The following is a 17,237-nucleotide window of genomic DNA, read 5'->3' on the forward strand; positions in this document are numbered from 1 at the left end:
CATTTTACTGAAAGAAGCATCTCCAGTGAGTCACTAAAGTCACTACTCTGAAAATGTTATTGATTCAGTTTTTAGTGTCAACTCTATTATTTTTTTTTTTACTAATTTCAGGACTCTGGTATTGAGCGTGTTTCTTACTTGTATGACTTTCTTTGACAATTTGAATGTCAAGTGACGTTGGTTAGGTTAAGCTAAGTTCAGAAAAAATGAAGAAAAAAGAAAGAAAAGAAAAGAAAACCCTTTATTGATCCTCACACTGTGAAAATTGATACTTGTGGCTCAGTGCAAAATTAAACATAGGATAAAAATATTTTTTTAAAAAAAGGATAATATAAATATAAAAAATAAGTCCTGAATTTAACATCAATCAGTTGCACCTATGCCTTTACCTGCTGTGTTAAGTCAAAATTTCTGCTTTGACAAAAGTGAATCACTGTGGTGATATCCAGGGCTGGGGTCAGACACTGCAAATATTAAGTGCTCAGCCCAAACTGAGGGCGTACTCCCCCTTGGAGATTTCTTTTCCCATATATGGCAGCTATGAACTCTATTTTCAAGCTGTTTAAATGATTAAGGGGGATATATTAGCAGAATATAATATAATAAGTGTGTTTTCTTTAGCTTATAATCACCTGCAAATAAAAACTGCTTTGTTTTTGTCACCTTAGAATTAGGAGTTTATATCACCTTACTGAGCAGGTCCTCTTTCACTCCACCTACAATACCACCATTTGCATGTCAGCGCTGTAATTCTATTGCAAGTCTTCAACCTTAATACGTGGGGAAAGCTTCTGTTAAATGCAATCTGCAACTTCACCATTAGATGCCACTGTATCCCACACACCAGACCTTAAACATGTTAGTTGCCAAGGTGGAAAAATCATCCTGTTGAACTGTCATCCTATTCTGCATCTGCTCTTCAAGTGTCTTTATCACCCATAAACAAATGTTGATGATGACTAATTTTCTATCCTGCCATCGTGGCATACTAATCCTGAAACTTATTTTTGTTAAATTGTGCTGAAGAATAGTTCCCACAATAAATGTTTAGTTTACAAATCTGCTACATTTAAACCCATGCTCTACAAATGTGGTCTTCAATACTCTGAATTGAATATGAGGCCAACAGAAAAACATGTTTTTTTCTCATGAACCTTAGATTTCTTTATGAAACTGCATTGTACGATAAAGAAAAGGGGCATATATAATTATCTGATTGACACAAAGTTAAAGGTGTTTTAGAAACATAAATATTCAGGGCTTTTTGGAAAACAGTCAGGGCCGGAGCCCCAGAAGATACCCCCGGCTTTGGTAATAGTAAGTTAAAGTTCTTGCTGATGTATGTTTCTAATTAATCTGACACGAAATTGAAATCATGTAAATTGTTTGTGCACATTTGTCTACACCAAAAACAGTGTGGATAAAAATTAAAGATTTAAAAACAGCAGGACTAAAAAAAAATACAGGGAAAAGAGAATAATTGAGTAAGATACTGCAATTACAAAATTTGGAATTAGTTCAAGGCCATCATGTAATTCAGCAGCTTTTGTTCCTGTGAAGCAGCACTGCATGATGTAGAAGAGCTGATTGACTGAGTCACAAACCTGTGGCTGGAGGCTGCTGCCAGAGCAGGCTGAGGAAAAAAAAAACTCACTGATTATTTCTGAAATAGACTGGAAACCATTATCATTTTGATTGGCACTTCTGCTGGCCTCTTCATATTCCTTCACAGACACTTAAAGAATATGAATTTCCAAGCTGATGCAATGTAAGGATTTTAGAAGCACAGTGTAATTCATAGAGAGAAGATGAAAACTCTCAAGTATATTAATGCAGGTTTACCAGGATCAATGAGTCCATCTCGTCAACACAAATTTTGCGTTCTCAATTCATATTTACTGTCAGCAAAATAGACCACAGAAACATTACATTTCTTTTGTGTTGCGCTGCCCGTCTGTCCATCTGTCCCATTCTCATGAGCGCTATATCACAAGAATTTTAATTTCTAGAAATTTAGCACAAACATCAACTTGGACTCAAACTACAGTTTGGTGTTCACAGGTCAAAGGTCAAGGTCACTAGACTTGTCTGTCTCATTCATGTGAACTCAGTATCTCTAGAACACCATAAGGGAATTTCTTCAAATTTGGCACAAACATTCACTTTGCCTAAAGGATGAACTGATTAGATTTTGGTGGCCATACATCAAAGGTCTAGGTAATTGTGAAACTGCACCTGTCTCATTCTCGTGAATGTGATATCTCGAAATCTCCTGAAAGGAACTTCCCCAAATTTGGCACAAACTCCCACTTGGACTTAAGAATGAATTGATTAGTGGTCAAACGTCAAGGTCACAGTGACCTGACAAATTACTCCATTACTCAAGAATTCATACACTAATTACGACAAAGTGTCAAACAAATGTCTGATTGGATAAAATGAAAGCATTTTACATCCAAAAGGTCAATAGTCAACTTCACTGTGACATTATCATTTTTGGCAAAAACACTTTTCTGGCCATTACTCAATGTCAAATCTCAGGAACAGAAAGGGAGACATTTGGTCAAATGCTAAATTGGTGACACTAATCTTGGGTGCCCACCTTAAACTGTGCTGAGTGTATAGATCTTATGTGCTGCTCGGGGGAAGATGTGTGTGAAGCATCCATGTTTTCACAGACATGTATATAAACTGAAAGTGCAACTTGACTGGTGCACAGAGCTGTACAACAGTGTGCTGCTAATTCTAGTTTTCAGTTGAGTAATAGTCAGACAGGTAAACACCCAAAGGATGAGCCATGAGTAATATGGTCATTATAATATTAACAACACCTGAACCTTTGCTAGCAGGATGAATACATTCTTGGATGTTTCAGATATTCAGGTATTTGGTTCTAAAATGACATTTTACCCCAAGGCCCTGTTTTGCTAACTCAGAACCTGTCAGCTGTGGGGAAAACATACATGTCGACGCTAATTCAAAACTACAGCGTGTGCGGTGGAGAGAGGAGAGAAGCTGTGCACCGGCCCTGCTCTTTTCCACACTGTCCTTTTAAAGTAAGGGAGAAGGGAAGTGAACAGATGTACTGTATCTTTTGAAATCTTCAGTGGGATTATCATATGCAAGATTAACAACAAACTAACTGTGTTTACTCCTCTCCCCTACAGCTACACCACCACGACTGATCCATAATAATAATCCCCAACTGAAGAACAAACAACATCTGGGCGTGGAGAGAAGGGAGAGGGCGAAGTCTCAGCAGGGTGGGCGGCAGATGGTGACACTGCAGCAGCACTTCTCCAGGTAGCACCTTCACCAAACCAACAGCCAGGCTGCACACACTCAAATACAATGACATGCTCTGCTAGAGCCTGATTTTTAAAGGCAAATACCAATGCTGATATTTCAGAGCCTAAAGGGGAACTCAATCAATCTTGCACATCAAAGTGTGTTTGAGGTGTTGGGGAGTACTATTGCACATGTGGAAAAAAAGTTGTAGAAAGCCTCTTGTGGCTCCAGAGGGAGCTGCACAAAGTTTGATACATTTGGTTTGGTCTGATGACTACAAATCTGGAGGTGAGGATTAAGAAAGGAGCAAGCGAACCAGACTTCTGTAGGCCACTGCTCATCTCTGCTTGAGGCTAGAGGCTCAAGGCTACATTAGCTTCTACTAGCATTACACACCAGAATCTCTGACAGAAAGTCGAAAAAGTGGTCGAACTGCATTGTTGTAGGCAGGGGCGCCATAGTGGTGGTGGGGGGGGGGGTGAGACTGATTACCCAAGGCCCAAATAGGAAGGGGGACAAAAGATTTTTTGTTTTTTTTTTGCACATTTTTTATTCATTAAATTAAAATTTTTAAAAGACTTAAACTGAATAAAAAAAATAGAAGAAGCTCTCTGAGGCCCCTCTCACCCCTTAATGGTGCAAAATTGTTTAGGCCATCCCAGCACAAGGATTTTTCTCTAAATGCAGCAAAGAAAAAAAGAAAGGAAAGGGAAAGAAAACAAAATTACTATAAAAATAATTCATAAGGTGCGTGAGAGAGACATGGATTAGGAGAGGAAGGGTGGGGGTCCCGCAGAGACAGCTTATGCATAGGGCCCAGAATTCGATGCTACACCGCTGGTTGTAGGTGCCAACTTTGGCACGCCGGAAATCATGGAATAAAAAAGAAAAAATGACTGGTTCTGCTGTATTGATTTTGATCCTATTAAAAACAGAGCATCATGAGTCCGTCAATGTTACAGGCGCAGGGGCGTCATGGTGGGAGGAAAAATGGGTCTGATAAACCTGGGCCCCCCAAAATGCCTGGAATGAAACCTTTTTTTCCCCTAGGTAATTAGTTCCCTAACTAATTTAAAATTGTCTTAATGATTTTTTTGAAGACTGAAGACTGTTCTAAAATATCTATTTTTTGAAGTCTACGTCTTCCATACTTCCAGGATATACCTGTATTTATGTGTTTTACCCCTCTTGTAAGTGTATTTTGAAAAAGACTGTATGTTACGAACAGAATCTGTACATTTCCTGTGAAATCTGCTGTGTATTTTGAAGGACAAGATCCATATGACACAGGAGGCAAAGCAAGGCATTTTTTTATATAGCATGTTTCTTAACCAAGGGTAACCTAAAGTAGTTTGCAGATTAGTCAAGTCAAAGGCCACTGTGGTCCAATCATAAAGCATGCCCCAAAGAACTGTACAAATACTAATTTCAAATCAATTTCAATTGCAGTTTCATCTATAAAGTCCAATTTCATATGCTTTACAACATATGACAATGACATCCCTTTGTCCTCAGACCCTCAAAGCAGATAAGGATAAACTCCAGCAAGGGTACCTTGCGCCTTTCATTTTGACGTGTAGGTCCAATGACAAAGTGGCAGTATTTGACAAGTTGAGATGAGAGCACCTAATTATATCCAGATCTTTTCTTTGTCCAGTTAGTAGCTTATTTTTAATTTAGCCGTTTTTATGAACAACCATTTCTCATTCTAATGTGGTGTAGGCGCCTATTATGATATTGTAAAATGTCCACGTAAGATGTTTTCATAGTTCATTACTTATTTGATTAGATTTGTGAGAGAGTGTTGTCCTCATTCCACTCAAGCCATCACCTAGCAGCGCTACAGCTTGCCAGTTAGGGTGACGTGAGTTTTTTCTGTGAGGTATAATGTTTCAGAAAGTTCCCCTCTATCACAGTCTTGGTAGATTAAAAGCCAGTGGCCACAAGTCAATGACAAAGCGTCCAACCAAGCGACAAACATAATACATAGTACACATCCATCAAAGGCCAAACACCAAATGTGATGAACTGCTGGGCTTCTGTGGTGACATCCAACATTTTCATTAGCTTGAGAGCCCACTTTATGTAGAGATCGCCTTTGAGAGAAAAAAAATCTGCCCCGTTTTATTAGAGGACTCGACACTAAAACTTGATACGAGGTGTCAACCTACTGCAGTGAGAGGCTACCACCGTGCCTCCATGTATTGATCTCTCCTCGCAGCATGCCATAAAGGGAAATAATAACCAAGCATTATGTCCAGCCAACTGTTAGGCTGCTGACGGCCCCTCATGATCCAAGTTCGATCCCATCTGCATATGCTCAGCGAGCTGTGAGATTAGGCCTGATGATTTGTGACTGTAAGTTAATTCACCCTTGCCATGCAGAAGAGATCTGAACCTCTGCATGATATTTGGGGATATTAGAAATTCAGACTGTTTTTCTCTTCTTAGCACAGGGTGATGTGTCAGTCCAATGTAAAGCACTAAAAACATAACTATCCTTTCATATAATGGTCAAATTGTGGTTTTCACTACATTGTTTTCTTTCAACCACTGTATTCTCTTCAGTATTTTGAGGTTCATTTAATGTTACATGCGTGTCTCATCCAAAGCAGCCTTTTTGAGTCGACCCTGGCTGTCGGTCCTCTGATGACATTTTCTGGTGATATGGCTTCAAACATCGGCCTCAAAGGACTCTTAAGTGGCAATGATGAAGCTCTGGAGGATCCTTTATGCCTCATATTTTATTTATTGAGCAAGTTTATCACTTAAAACTTGACATCAACAACTTCCAAGTTTTCAGATATTTTCCGTCTGAAATATCTGAGTTGTTATGGATCAATCCCTTTTTTTAGACACGCAACGAGCAGCAAATCATCTCAGAGTCATTTCGTTGGCGCACCATTTAAGATGCTACTTTTTGCTACATTTCTTTTTTTCAAATGTCACATCAGCAAGTTTTTATGACTGTATAAACACTCTTCATTTATCTGGTCTTTTTTATCACACAAAGTGATTTTTTGAATCATTATGAGGAGGAAAAAAAAATATCTAAAACTTTTTAAATATTTTCATTCAAAAATCTTTAAACAACTTTTTGTATGTTACATAACAGCCAAGTCGCCAGAATTTTTTTAACATTGTACGTTTCTGCAAACCACAGATAGATTACATCTGTACATTTCATACGTATCATATCGCAATCTAGAGTGATGGTAAATGAGCTGACTTTGTCAAAGGGAGGGTGGATGGCATACCTATATATGCAAAGACGCCTGCCAAGTTGTAGACGACTGTTCGAGACCAACAAACAGCAAAACTGGTTGGGATTTTGGAAGTCATTAGGTGGGTCTCCATTAACCCTCAAATTGCACAAATTGAAATTGTTAATGTAAAATTCATCAAATGGAAACACGTCAATTTCAAACAAGCTTTCATTTATTTCATAAAAGGTTTTGACTCGCATGAGATGGTATTTCATGCAATTTCGAAAACCCCATATTTCGCAAAACTGCAACGGAAACACTTTTTTTTTTGCCTTTAACCTACTCTGCAGAGATAACCAGTTTATAAACAGCTATGCCTATGAGCTTGTCGGTGGGAACTGGCTCCCTCAGACATGATGCAGCAGGTGCTACAAGAGGTGTTACTGCATCGTATAACTCTTCAAAAGTTGAGCGGATCATTCGGAAGTTTTGGATCCACAATTTTTCTGCGAAATAGTGATGGGCTTCCCCGTACAGTTTGTGCGTGGTAGTGGTTCCGTTTTCAGTGAGATGGGGAAAGGGGTCACGTTATTACAGTAGTAAAGGGGGAAAGTAGGCCATTCATTCATACATTGTTGTACATGATGAGCTGAGGGTCCTGCTTTGAAAAGTGCAGCCAGTGGCAAAATGTCACAGAGCAGCAAAACCCCTCTGGTTAGGGGTCACTTCCATTGAAGACAAATATCTATGTCATATGAATACTGTAAACACATGCATGGTTGCACATGTGTGTCTACGGCCCAGTCGCCTAAAGAAAATGTTGGCATTGTTTGTTTCTGCAAATAAGACCATATTTGCAAGCTCCATATGTATCATATTAATGTTTTACAGTTACGTTTTCCAGCAGCTTTTTAGACACTAAACATGGGCATTTTAAGCCTAAATCTGATCTTTATGATACGACCATTATGAGGTGGTTTCTGTGCCTAAACCTAACCACAACTAAACCAGAGTTTTCAACATAAACACGATTTCTTATTTTTAGCTGATTATACACTGAAGAAACTTTTATTCATTCATTGTTCGGAACTGTTTGTCCTGGAGCATATCCCAGCTGTCATTGGGCAAGAACTAAAGAAACTTATTATATAATATTCCATTTCTGCAAATATATCCCCCTCAATCTTACACACAAGATCGTTAAGTTTTTCATGCATGTCCTGTTTTATTGTGTTGTGTGCCATTGTTGTAAATGTATGTCTTGGATATACTGCTTCTTGTCTTAAAGGAAAAACTTCACCATTTTACATAAAAGAATCTCTTTAATCCTTTAAAACCTGGAGCAACATCACTTTTCCTGTGCTGCTTTCAGAAGCCTTTCACTATTATTTAAAGCTTTGAACTCTGAGCAATTTCTTTCAAAAAAAGGGGAAAATGGAAATGAGCAACTTGATAGGAAATGTTGCAAAAATTACAAGAAATTAGTAAATCTAGATTTTTTTTCAAATAGGGAAAATGTCTAGGGAAAAAAGAGAAAAGCTAGGGAAAAACGTTATTTATGATAATCGTGATCCACAATGTGGTCAGCACCACAATACAACCATTTGCCAAATCCAGTTTCTCACACTAACTAAGAGCAAAACAAAAATGCAGCATTCATTCAGCAACACTGCTGAAATGAGGTTAAACATAGTGGGACAATCAGACCACAGACATGCAGTCATGAGATTTGGATGGCAAGGAGAGTACGAGGCCTTGTTAGGTCAGAGCCAGACAGGGTGGGAGCGTGTTTTTGCCCTTTCTGAGAGCACTCAGCTGCACATTATTCCCCACATGGTCCACAGGGAGACCCACTTTTCCTTCAGTGCCCAATCAGAAACACCAAGTGGTGACTAACTCGGGGCTGAGGAAGCCAAGGAGCCGTGTGGTTAGCCTCATTTCAGATGACCAACACCGGTGAGAGTCAGAAGTGAAGCAGCATGGGGTGACTGATGACTGAGTGCGACAAAAAGTGGAGGCAATGAATGAAAAATTGCTCAGAATAACATGAATTTTGATGGGGCTCAGGTGAATTTGTGCGACTTCATGAGGAGCAAGCATGATGAGCCAAAACTTTGAGGACCAGCTCTTGCTTTGAGAGAAAATGATCAGTGTTGCACTTTGTGATGTTGAGGTTCAGGTGCTGTGAAACATAACCCAAAAAATGCAGAAAAGAGATTTCTATAATCTTTACTTTTAGAGTTTTCAAGAAAGTGTGTTGATTTTTCGGTTTTTGGATGCAGGCAGGTGTAACTTGAGTAGTATGAAGATGCACTGATTTATTTTTCGCATGAAAAATAAAACGTTAGTAAGTTTTAGTGGTAAAAGAGGGCGGCATCATGCATTTAATTAAGTTCAGTTTAACTGGGGGACAACAGATGGGAGCAGAGTGACACATTGACCATAACTACCACGTTAGCCACTTTTAGCTAACATGGATAATGCTGCTGCTTTGTCAGTGGACAAGCACATCAAAATATGACATTTTAGGCACTCTACTGCCTCAGTTTTGGATGTTAGATGTCATTTTACACCTGTTAGATGTCTTCTGTAAATACATATACCATTTCACATGAAATGTACCATTTCTGTTCATTACAACAGTCTTTTTTTTCAAAACACTTGGTTTTTGGTTTGTTTTCTCAAGTTTTGGCAACAAATATCCATGGTGAGGTTTAGAAAAAGTCACCCCCCCCCCCCCAACCCGACATGGACTTTCTTGCTCTTTATACATTAAAAAGAGCTGCGGGTAGGGGTAACTCTGTGCGTTTGTATGTGACGCTGATGTCCAAAGACAAAGCAGCAACATTTTACAATAGAGTATGGACAATATAGACAATGACTGTTGCCTGCCTGCTGCTTCAACCATCGCCTATTGTGCCAGCGTAAAAAATGCCTCTGTTCGTTGGTGGACTTGGTAGTGAGAACAGGCTGGGGGGCTGCACAACTAATCAAATATTTATCGTGATCACAATATTGGCTTCCCAAAATTAAATTAACATGACCAGCTGCTATACTGATGTTTAAAATGTGTGCTCTGCTCATAGAAAACTGCCTTCCACACTGACAGCTACTGCAGCTGCCTGTAAAAAATTGAAAACTCTGAATGTTGCAGCTGCAGTCCAAATTACAGTAAAAGAGTTATCAAAAAAGAGAGCAGACACGCAAAATTAAAATTAAATGTCTGGAACAGAAGGCAAAAAGCCAGTCCTGCATCATCATATGTTGTTTGGAAGTGTTTCAAGGCGAAAAAAAAAAGAAAAGAAAAATCATCCACTTGAAGTTGGTGTGACAAAATAAGGATACAGGTGCCCATTTACACACCCATAGCAACTGAGGAACATAAAAAGTAATTTGGAATTGTGTTTCTGGCAAATGTTAGTAATGTAATGTAAAGTAATGTAACATTCGCTCTCTTTTAGCTCTATTTTGGTCACATTTTTACACTGAAATATGCCAGAGAGTTCTGTACAGCAAATGGGAACTGTTGTCTGTGGTACACTATGACTGACCGTCACAAGTGGTCATGGGATTGAAGGTAAAATTATTTATTATAGCCATTTAGTTTGAGATTTTTGGGAGCTGCTGAATTACACATTTAATTGACATTTTGGTCTTAATTGACTGACAGATTTTTTTTTGCCTGTTTCACTGACATGATTCCCATGTACCATCATATAAACATTCACAGTGATAGTGTCTGTATTCTCCTTCTTATAGCCTGCTCAGATCCTCCGAAAATAACTCAGTTTGCCTTTTTCTGCACTTAAAACTCAAAGAATATTTGCGACCAGTATTCTCCCTCCCATCGCCACCCCACCCGCTGATTTCATTTTGTGTGGGTTTGTTTCGGGTCAGTGGCAGTAACTTGGGGCAGGAATGCCAATGGTGTGCTCACAGTCAGCAGCTAGCGTTAATGGCTGTCCTACACGCATCAGACAGGGGGGAAAGCTGCTCTGGGAGTGACAGGGCAAAATGTCACTGCGTACAACATTATGAGGAACATGGTCAGTGTCCATCAAGCATACATAGCTCAGAGGGAAAACAATTACAAGATCACAAGGCGAGACTGCACTGATACAGTGGAGGACATTTCAACAAATGTCAGCTGCAGCATTATGAGGTCTTTGAAGCCTTATTAACATGTGGAAGTATTATATGGATAAAAACAATGTGAAGCTGTACAAAACAGCTCTGTGCGCTGAAAAATAAGAAAACTAAGTTTGAAACAGAGCTCTGATGTCTGCAATGCACTTTTCTGTGGACAAACTGCACATAGTCGTCTATTTACAGTACGTCTGAAACATCTACTGCCTACATGAGTTTTATGCCTCTGCTCCAGTGAAAGCTGAGGCTGGGGAGGCATTTAGTTTAAACTAATTAGACTAAGAGAGAAAGTTTAACAACATAAAACTGTTAATGATAAACTTCTGCTTACAATAACTGTATAAGGTTTTCTTTTCTTGATTTGTTTTTTTAATTTAAACATTTTATAAGTAGGGTAGCACAGTGGTGCAGTGGTTAGCACTCATCTCAATGCAAGAGGGTTTTGGGTTCGGACCCACCAGCCGACTGGGGCCCCTTCTGTGTGGAGTGTGAGTTTGCATGTTCTTCCTTGTGTCACTAGACGGGTTTCCATTACAGATTTGTGCAAAACTTAAACAATATTTTCTAAATGTCAATAAAACACAACTGCCACATGACTTCATTTCCACTGAGTGACGCTATGCGACTTCTACTCTAGCTATAATATTCCAAGAAGCATGGCGATGGATATTCAAAATATTAGCAACTTTATTTCTATTGCAGCCACCACACTAGCCGTCATTATTTCCAATTGAAGGCAACTTAGGTGTGTTATGCGAGCAATAATGAAAGGCAAGCCCCTCATACATTGGAGCAGTCAAGTATGAGGGATTTCTGGGAAGTGATAGTCCACGATTTCACAGAGGAATTGTGGATTCAAAACTTCCAGATGATTCGCTCAATTTTTCAACTGTTATGCAATGCAATAACGTCTTTTGAAGCGCCTGCTGCATCATGCTCGAGGAAGCCATTCCCTACTTACAAGCCCATACCCATAGCATCATGTGACATGTGAAAAAACCTTTTGCAATGAATGTTTTTTCGAAGTTGAAATGTTTCCATTAGGTGGTGGTTTTTTTGGGGTTTTTTTTGCAATTTCAAGTTGCACAGTTTGAGGGTTAATGGAAACCTGTCTGGTGTAGGTTTTTCTGTGGGTTCTCCAGCTTCCTCCCACAGTCCAAAGACATTTAAGTCTGGTTGATTGCAAACTCTTAATTCGGCTGTAGGTGTGAATGTTTGTCTCTATGTGTTAGACCTGTGATAGTCTGGCGACCTGTCCAGAGTGTACCACTGCTCTCTCTAAGTGTCACCTGGGATAGACTCAAGCCCCCTGTGACCCTTGACAAGATAAGCGGTTGCAGCTAATGAGTAAATGAGTATTTTACAAGCAGACTTGTTTGACCATTTAGCCAATATGTGTTCATTAACAACATTTTCAAATCATTACCAGCCTTAAATTCATTTCTGTTACCAATTCTCATTGTATTATTGGGTATAGGTATGGAAAAGTCTGAATACTGATGATGTCGACTGCTCTTTTAGTCATTGTAAACATGATTAAAGCTGTGACATTTTCTTTTCTTTTGGAGGAAATATCCCTTCAACATGAGAACTTCCATCAACAAGTTTATCAGGTCCACACTGCCTCCTTTCTATACGTTTGCATCCAATTAGCAACTCCATTACTGTACTCACTGAGCTGGAAAAATAACATTGTACTGCAGAAACTAGTAATTACACCATTCAGTCTACACCTTGTCACATGCTGTTACATGAAGGCAAATTTGGTTGGAGACACAAATGTAAACAAAGGTGTATAGACACCATTAAAATATTTACATATGTTAATTCTGAGCTTTCAAAATGCATCTTAATGTAAACAGTATATGGTCTAAAGTTATTGGTTGAGCTTCTTCAATGTTAACCCCAAAATCTGATTGGAAGTTTTATCCGTCTGGTTTTCTATGAAGTCATAGATTCTCTGCCTATCCACTGGCCTACTCTGACCACTTTGCCTGTTCTCTTCTTGAACGCAGCATGGAGGAGACGGTGCGAACGTTACTACAGAACAAGGACTCTCTGGAGGGGCCCAAGGTGGATCCACTGGACCTCATGAAAGCATACAAGGTACAAGAGGAGCCTCCAGTCACCATTAGATCTCTTTCAATACTTTGGTATCATGTTGGCTTTTTGGCATTGATGTAATGCTTATGTTGTTCTTACTCTCACTACCTATGAAGTGAAATCTTGTCTGGACGTTGAAAAACTTGTTTGGAAGTGACAAAAAGGTCATACGATAAAGTGAAACAATAGTTTCAGCACCACCTTTTCGCTAATGTCATACAGAACTGTAATAAGAAAATATGTGAACAATCGATTTTCACTTTCTATCATCCAAATTGCAGATAAAACCCTTTAGAAAACCTTTGGGACGATTTACCATTAGACATACTATTGATCTCACTTTGGATCTCACCTTAGAGTCTTTCTCAATCTTTTATAATGTGCTCCATCAGGATCATGATGTGAGCGGCAGGATTATGTTTTTGTACAGGTCGTAATATGTATCTAAGACATCATAGCAATGGATTCTCTGAAGACTTTAAAAACTAACTTCTGATATGATGCACAGTTTCAAAAACTGTAGCTGTTATTAATCAACAGTTAGCCATCAAAGTATGTCAGGAATGGACTAAGATACCTACCTCATCATACTTAGCATTGCTCTAATTGTTATTTAAGAAAAATCATTTGTTAGAAACTGACATGACATTTTTTAACTCGAATAAAAGGAAGTTTTTTAAAGAGTTTTTTCTTAGATTAATTTTACTGGGATAGTTCAAATGAAGTGGGGTTGTATGAGGTACTTATCCATAGACAGTAAATTACTTACAGTAGATGTCTGTTGGCACGTCCCCAGTTTGGAGAATCAGACGAAGTCTGACACAGGAGCTGTTCTGTGTACTGCTGTGGAGGGGTCAGAAATGAAATGTATTTTAGACACATGGAAAAAATCCCATCTATTAAAATCGATATCATTTTAAATGTACGTTGTATTGACAATATTTTCACCGCTTTACCTTAATGACGGTCAGAACAATAATATAAGAGCAAACCACTACTTTCTATGTAAAGATATAGTGGAGTAAGGGCACCCTGAGCAGAGAGTGAAGCCACGCTCCATCTGTGCGTGTTGTAATCTGAGCTTCTCTGTTTTTTGTTGTGACAGCTGCTTGTGCATGTTAGTGCACGTGAGTCCCTCCCTTCATGTCCCACTGGCTAGCTAATCACCACTGCTCTGCATTGTGCTCATACAGCAGTTAGAACTAATAATGCAGCAATACCCAACCTCTGTCTTTGCGCTGTCAGCACTGTTAGCTGCTAGCCACTGGCTCAGCCACCTCCATGTTGAAAGCCGTGTACATCTAACCCCAACTCAGACTCTGAAACATAGATATGCTCCTTTGAGGGACACATGGGAAGTCAAGACTTCAGCTGAATAAATTTATTACAAAGTCATAATCACAAGGACATGTAGAAATCATATTTGACTCCCTCCCAATGAGCTCAAGAACACTACTTTTTTGCCTCAATGCTGCTGCTCTCTGCCCTTAAATAGATTCACCCTTACAAAACGTTACAAACCCGAACTCATCTTATGAGTCCCTCACATGCTCCTGCACCTGAGAGTTTTGCAGCTGAATTACAGAGCAGCACAGGCATCGACCTGGAGTCCTTCCTCTGGCCACTTGTAAGAGGAAAGTCCTACATTCACTGTTGTTACAGCATTCATTCAGCCCACCAACTTCTGATATTTATTGATCTCTCTCTGGTTCTCTCTTCACCCGCCACTTGTTCACTTTGTCTCTCTGCCATTTCACACTGGGAACCAAGTGTACACCCAGCTTGTCTGAGCTTGTGAGCCTAAGAGACTGTTCTCATCAGGAAAAACACCTAAAACTACAGTTTATTATGTTTTCTGTACAAATGTCCTCTTGCAAATAAAACTGTCCTCTCTAGACAGTAAAGACAGAATATGTAGTGTTTTTGTTGAATACAAGATCATCTGAAGAAAGCAGGTGGGGTCCTTCTTCTGACAACAGCCTGTCTGCTTTTAGTTACCTTAAGTTTACCAGAGCTTAATTATAAAGGACAAGATTTTTAAAAATGCTTATACAGTATTTTGGATGATTTCAGAAGGCACTGACAAAACACTCTCAAAACGTTGATATAACGGCAGTGTGAAAAATGGCTGATGGCACAAACAAAATATTATAATTGTGCAATAATCTTGTATCACTTTAGTGTAATTATTTTAGGTCGGGCATCTGTGCAACACCTGGGTTCAGGGCACTGTGCAATTTTCTTGGGGTGTATGGATTGGGGGGGCGTACTGTGTGTTAATTGTAGTTTGATTGTATATGTGTGTGGCACGGTGGTTTTATTAATATGTGTAGCTAAGACAGAGAGAGTAATTTCTTATTTTAGAAGTGATATCATAGTGTTTAACAACCAATCACAGTGCTCGATGCACAAAGAAGACAAAGAATTCATTGATTTTATAAGGTTTTTTTTAAAAAGAAAAGATATTTAAAAAAGATCAGATTGTCGTCTATGTTTCTCTCGAGCTGATGTATGGACCCAGGGAGGATACTGTGTTAATTGTAGTCTGACTGTATATGTATGTGGCCGTCTTGCCTGTGTCTCTCATATGTCCAAGACAAATTTATCTTCAGGGAGTCAAGAAAGGGAAATCTTATCTTTAAAAGATTTTAAAGATGTTTTAAAGCATGAATGGGATGTGGAATTATCTATAGTTTGACAAAAGTAGCGTTAATTCCATCAGTACAACAAAAGAGTCATGCTATGTGCAGCACTCTGTTGCTCTGTTTCTCATTTTTAACCAAAAGAGTTCTTTTATACTAATCTAAATCGCGATGTTTCTACTTTGCCATATTCCTGATCATTCTGTGAACAGTCCACAAAACTCAACACCTCTTGATGTTTTTCTCATGAAAAAAAGGAAAAAGCTGCAAGACTCTCAGGGCCATAATTTTCAAGCCGTGCTCTGGCCGTGCTCATTATTTTCCTGAATTGGCTTTGCCCAGCTGTGTAGTACTTTGTTGCCCGGCACAGAGCACACGGTGCACAGGTGGGAGAAGAGGAGCAAACAGGTTGGACATTCATTCAAGTGAGGCAGCAGGAAGCAAGTTGTCAGTATTTTGGTGGAAAATGGTTGCCCTGAGACGTCTCAAGACAATCATTCTGCTGGCACTGGTGACTTAATCAACAAAAGCAAACTACAACTTGTGCAACAATAACTGAATAATGCTTAAAATGTTACTAAACAATTTTATTTAATCACTACAACCAGTAGATGCATTTTATATCGCCATCAAAATTAACTCAGGATGTGGCTGAGGCAAAAATAATATTTATCTGAACTATAAATAATTATGAGTGAGTCTATCTGTTGTCTGCAGCTGCTTTATACTGTATGAAGAGCTTCTCCCTCAGTTCATTGAATCCTTAGAACCATCTGAAGGCAGCAGGACACACACGCTGATAAATCTACAGCCTTTGATTTGAGAAGTGCCGCGCCAGGGCGCAGAGCCATTAAACACGACCATCCACTGTGTTTATCTTCATCAAATCATGTGCTAATGACACCAGGCTGTTACAGAATAATCACACACACCTCCACACACGTCAGAGGTCATTTATATCATCCATCACAGCCTCCTTTCTAATACCAAAAAAAGAAGAATAAATGAGTAGTTAAAACTTTTATCCTTCAAAAGCTGTATGAAGTAGTGTGGTCACAATAGTGGAATAACTTTGATACAATACCTTGAAAAATATCAATCCTAATGAATATTGGGAAGATTTGATATCGAGGGCATACAAGCTACATTTTTAAGGAAAACTTGCCTTGACTCGGTTTGTAGCAGAGAACAGCAGGACTGCAGTATATATTAAAGAGTGAGAAAGATCAGCTGATATACCAGGAAATTAATATTATAACCCTTTTAAATATATTAAGAATTGATGTGTATCAATAAAGTATGAACCCAGCCAACACCTGTATGTGAGCCCCACATGGGCTATGCTAAGTGGGTATTGGCCCAAAATGGGCATCTTATCTGGGGCCCAAGTGGGTAAACTAAGTAGGCCCCATGTGTGCTCTCCATGTGTGTCCCGGTTGGGTCACTAATAGGAAATGAGTGCATTGGTTTTGGAGGGGTATAATAACATTGCAACCAGTTCTGTTGGGCTGTGTTTTCAACTTATGCCTACCAGGGGTGTATCATGCGGATGTAATAGGTGCCTTTTGGTATCGGACGCAGAAAGCACTTTCAAAGCGGCGGTATTTCCTAAGTTCGTAATGAGAACGGGCTTGTTGAACCTCCAGCTGCTCATAAAGACAACAAGACGTCAGCCAGGCCAGTGCAAACTCCCTTCTGGATTAGAAAACTTTCTGTTGCTGCAGTAACAAAGATTAGTCCCAGCCTGCTGTGAAAACTTGGAACTGGGGTTTGCGCCAGCTGAATTTGAGTTGCTACAGCCGCTACTGTTATTTATTCCATTGTACAAATTAACTTAAAATCTCCCACCATC

General features: G+C 39.2%; 1 protein-coding gene across 3 annotated transcripts in view; it reads left to right on the top strand.

Moving 5' to 3' along the window:
- The window catches only part of LOC121949025 (nck-associated protein 5-like), an 88,375-nt gene that overhangs the window by 19,713 nt on the left and 51,425 nt on the right, over positions 1–17,237 (top strand). For all 3 annotated transcript variants that reach the window (XM_042494610.1, XM_042494611.1, XM_042494612.1), the window contains exons 2-3: positions 3,168–3,303; positions 12,656–12,746. In XM_042494610.1, coding sequence (XP_042350544.1) covers positions 3,275–3,303; positions 12,656–12,746 — 120 coding nt within the window. In that variant the 5' untranslated portion in view covers positions 3,168–3,274. The remainder of the gene's footprint in view (positions 1–3,167; positions 3,304–12,655; positions 12,747–17,237) is intronic.

Source organism: Plectropomus leopardus, chromosome 10 (assembly GCF_008729295.1).
Source record: "Plectropomus leopardus isolate mb chromosome 10, YSFRI_Pleo_2.0, whole genome shotgun sequence".
NCBI lineage: Eukaryota > Metazoa > Chordata > Actinopteri > Perciformes > Serranidae > Plectropomus > Plectropomus leopardus.